Source organism: Palaemon carinicauda, chromosome 16 (assembly GCF_036898095.1).
Source record: "Palaemon carinicauda isolate YSFRI2023 chromosome 16, ASM3689809v2, whole genome shotgun sequence".
NCBI classification, from domain to species: Eukaryota; Metazoa; Arthropoda; class Malacostraca; order Decapoda; family Palaemonidae; genus Palaemon; species Palaemon carinicauda.
Genome location: NC_090740.1, coordinates 73,952,987 through 73,955,486, shown reverse-complemented (window position 1 = coordinate 73,955,486; position 2,500 = coordinate 73,952,987). Strand labels below are relative to the sequence as shown.

At 33.1% G+C, this 2,500-nt stretch overlaps 1 protein-coding gene across 1 annotated transcript in view; it reads left to right on the top strand.

The window, feature by feature from the left end:
* The window catches only part of LOC137655772 (uncharacterized), a 53,755-nt gene that overhangs the window by 29,939 nt on the left and 21,316 nt on the right, over window positions 1-2,500 (top strand). Inside the window, exons 3-4 of the mRNA XM_068389906.1 lie at window positions 723-848; window positions 1,275-1,423. Coding sequence (XP_068246007.1) covers window positions 723-848; window positions 1,275-1,423 — 275 coding nt within the window. The remainder of the gene's footprint in view (window positions 1-722; window positions 849-1,274; window positions 1,424-2,500) is intronic.

Below are 2,500 nucleotides of genomic sequence, written 5' to 3'. Positions count from 1 at the left end.
TATTTGAGAAGCTTAAGAATTGTTGAATCATAAAAAGGGCATCGCAGTTTTCTACTTCGCTTATATAAATCTTATTTCCGTATTAATATCAAATTGATCGTAAACGAATAATAATCATTTGAAAGAAATAGCTATTAGACACACTATAGATGAACTATGCATTGCCCTTTTAATTAATTTTTTTTTCTTATTTCTCTTGCTACATTTATGCTACAAAGAGATTTTTTCATTAGCTTGGACAATTTCATGCCGAGTAATTCTCAATATACGCTTGATTTCATTAATGTCTGAGTCATACCTACATTAAATCTGCCATTTTATGCTTTGAGGGTTCTGCAGTAACTCCCGAACAACCATTATTCTTTGATAGTTTATAGGTTTAGAAGAATACCTTATATAAAAAAAAAAAAAAAAAACTATAAATCTCTCAAGTTTGTTTTGGTACCACTTATAATCCTCAAATAAAATCCAGTTCTTTATAACACCACCTTCATACACTTTGAATTGATAGAACAGAACCAGTCCTTACGATAGGTTAAAACAATTACGCAAGACTACGTGATTATGGAAATAAGCAAATTGGAAAATCTTACTTGAGAACTTCAAAATTAGATTTAAGTTTTGTTCAAGGACCAATGAAAAACAGTCGGAAAACTGTTTTTCGAGGACCTACAAAAAGCAGTATTGAAACTGTCAACATAAATGATAAATATTGATTTCAGGTCAGACACACTTGAGTGCCCAAGTGCCAACGTCATAACGACCAGATACAAGTGCCAAGTGCGAGATCAGTGGGTTGACTGCTTCCGAAGACACTGCTGTCAAGGATATAATTTTGTTGCTGGAAGGTAATGTTTTTATCATATATGTTTTTTGGGCATGGCTTAGATATTGTATTTTTTTCAGACACCAAAAGTATAAAATTCAGAATTTTAATGATTGCTTGTTATAAAATTATAGATGATTAGCGTTTAATGCAATTCAAATATTTGTATCCTAAGTGTATTTGAAAATATAGCACCAAAGAAGGAAATATTAGTCACCTCTGAAAATTTCTGTTCCATTTGATTTTCCTTTCCCTACTATTGTACTTTCTGTTTCCTTATTATTCATATAAAGAAATAGAAACTTTAGATGGTACAAGTTACTGCGCAGTATTACGGAAAACAATGAGCAAATCTCATAGGAATAAAAATACTCTAGAAGCATGGAAAACAATGATAACAAACCTAATCTTTTTTTTTTTTATTTTTTTTTTTTTTTGTCCATTTCAGATGTCTCCCAGAAACAGTGGACCCATGCTCACAAAATTTCTGCGAGCAAAAATGCTCCGTATATTTTGGACGCGTCATCTGCACCTGCTTCTCGGGATACAGGTTTAGTCCCGAGCATCACAAGAGAGGACTGAAGCCTGTGTGTTTAGGTAAGAATTCATTGTTAAAACTCGAAGATAACAGGGTGAATAACATACGTGTTTGGATATAAAGTTATCATAAATGTACATTAATTCCTTATCAGGAATGAGAATCGGAATTGTATATAATTAAAGCTATTTCTAAATAACACAAGGTAATGGGTGACTGAATTAGTGATGAAGTTAACTTTAAATTAGTAGTAATATATATGTAAAGCCTTGTTTTATAGAATAGCACGGCAATGTCCCTCCATATATATCAAGAGCTGAGTTTATCCGTCCCTGTTATTAAAGAAACATCTGCTAGTTCGTTGGTTGCTATCCAAAAAGTCATTCGTTTTAAAATCGTGAAATTAGATTATCCTATTACATCCCGTTGCAGAAGACCAACAATAATTTATGAACAGATCAAGAAATTTGAAACCAAGAATGAAAATTTCATATACAGAAAATCAGAAGTTTGTAGAAAAAAAAGAACGTACGTGATATATTTAACGAGAATGCTCTGTAGAGAAAATCGTGCAAACTTCAGAGGCATATTTGGAAATTTAAACTCTATAGAAAGAGGAAAATCAGGATAAGACTAACATTACATGATGATTTATATAGAAAAGTATAATAAACGAATACCCAAAGGTTACGGTTTATTTTCCCTTTGCCTTCAAACACACACACATACACACACACACACACCGTATAGTATGGCCTATTCTTTACATAATCTCCCCTGTCCCCATACACCTGACAACACTAAGATTATCAAACAATTCTTCTTTACCCAAGGAGTTACTGCACAGTAATTGTTCAGTAGCCACTTTCCTCTTAGTAAGGGCAGAAGAGACTCTTTAGCCATGGTAAGCAGCTCTTCTAGGAGAAGGACACTTCAAAATCATACCAATGTTCTCTAGTCTTGGGTTGTGCCATAGCCTTTGTACCATGGTCTTCCGCTGTCTTGGGTTAGAATTCTCTTGCTTGAGGGTACACTCGGGCACACTATTCTATCTTATTTTTCTTCCTCTTGTTTTGTTAAAGTTTTCATCGTTAATATAGGAGATACTCATTTTAATGTTGATACTTTTCTTGAAA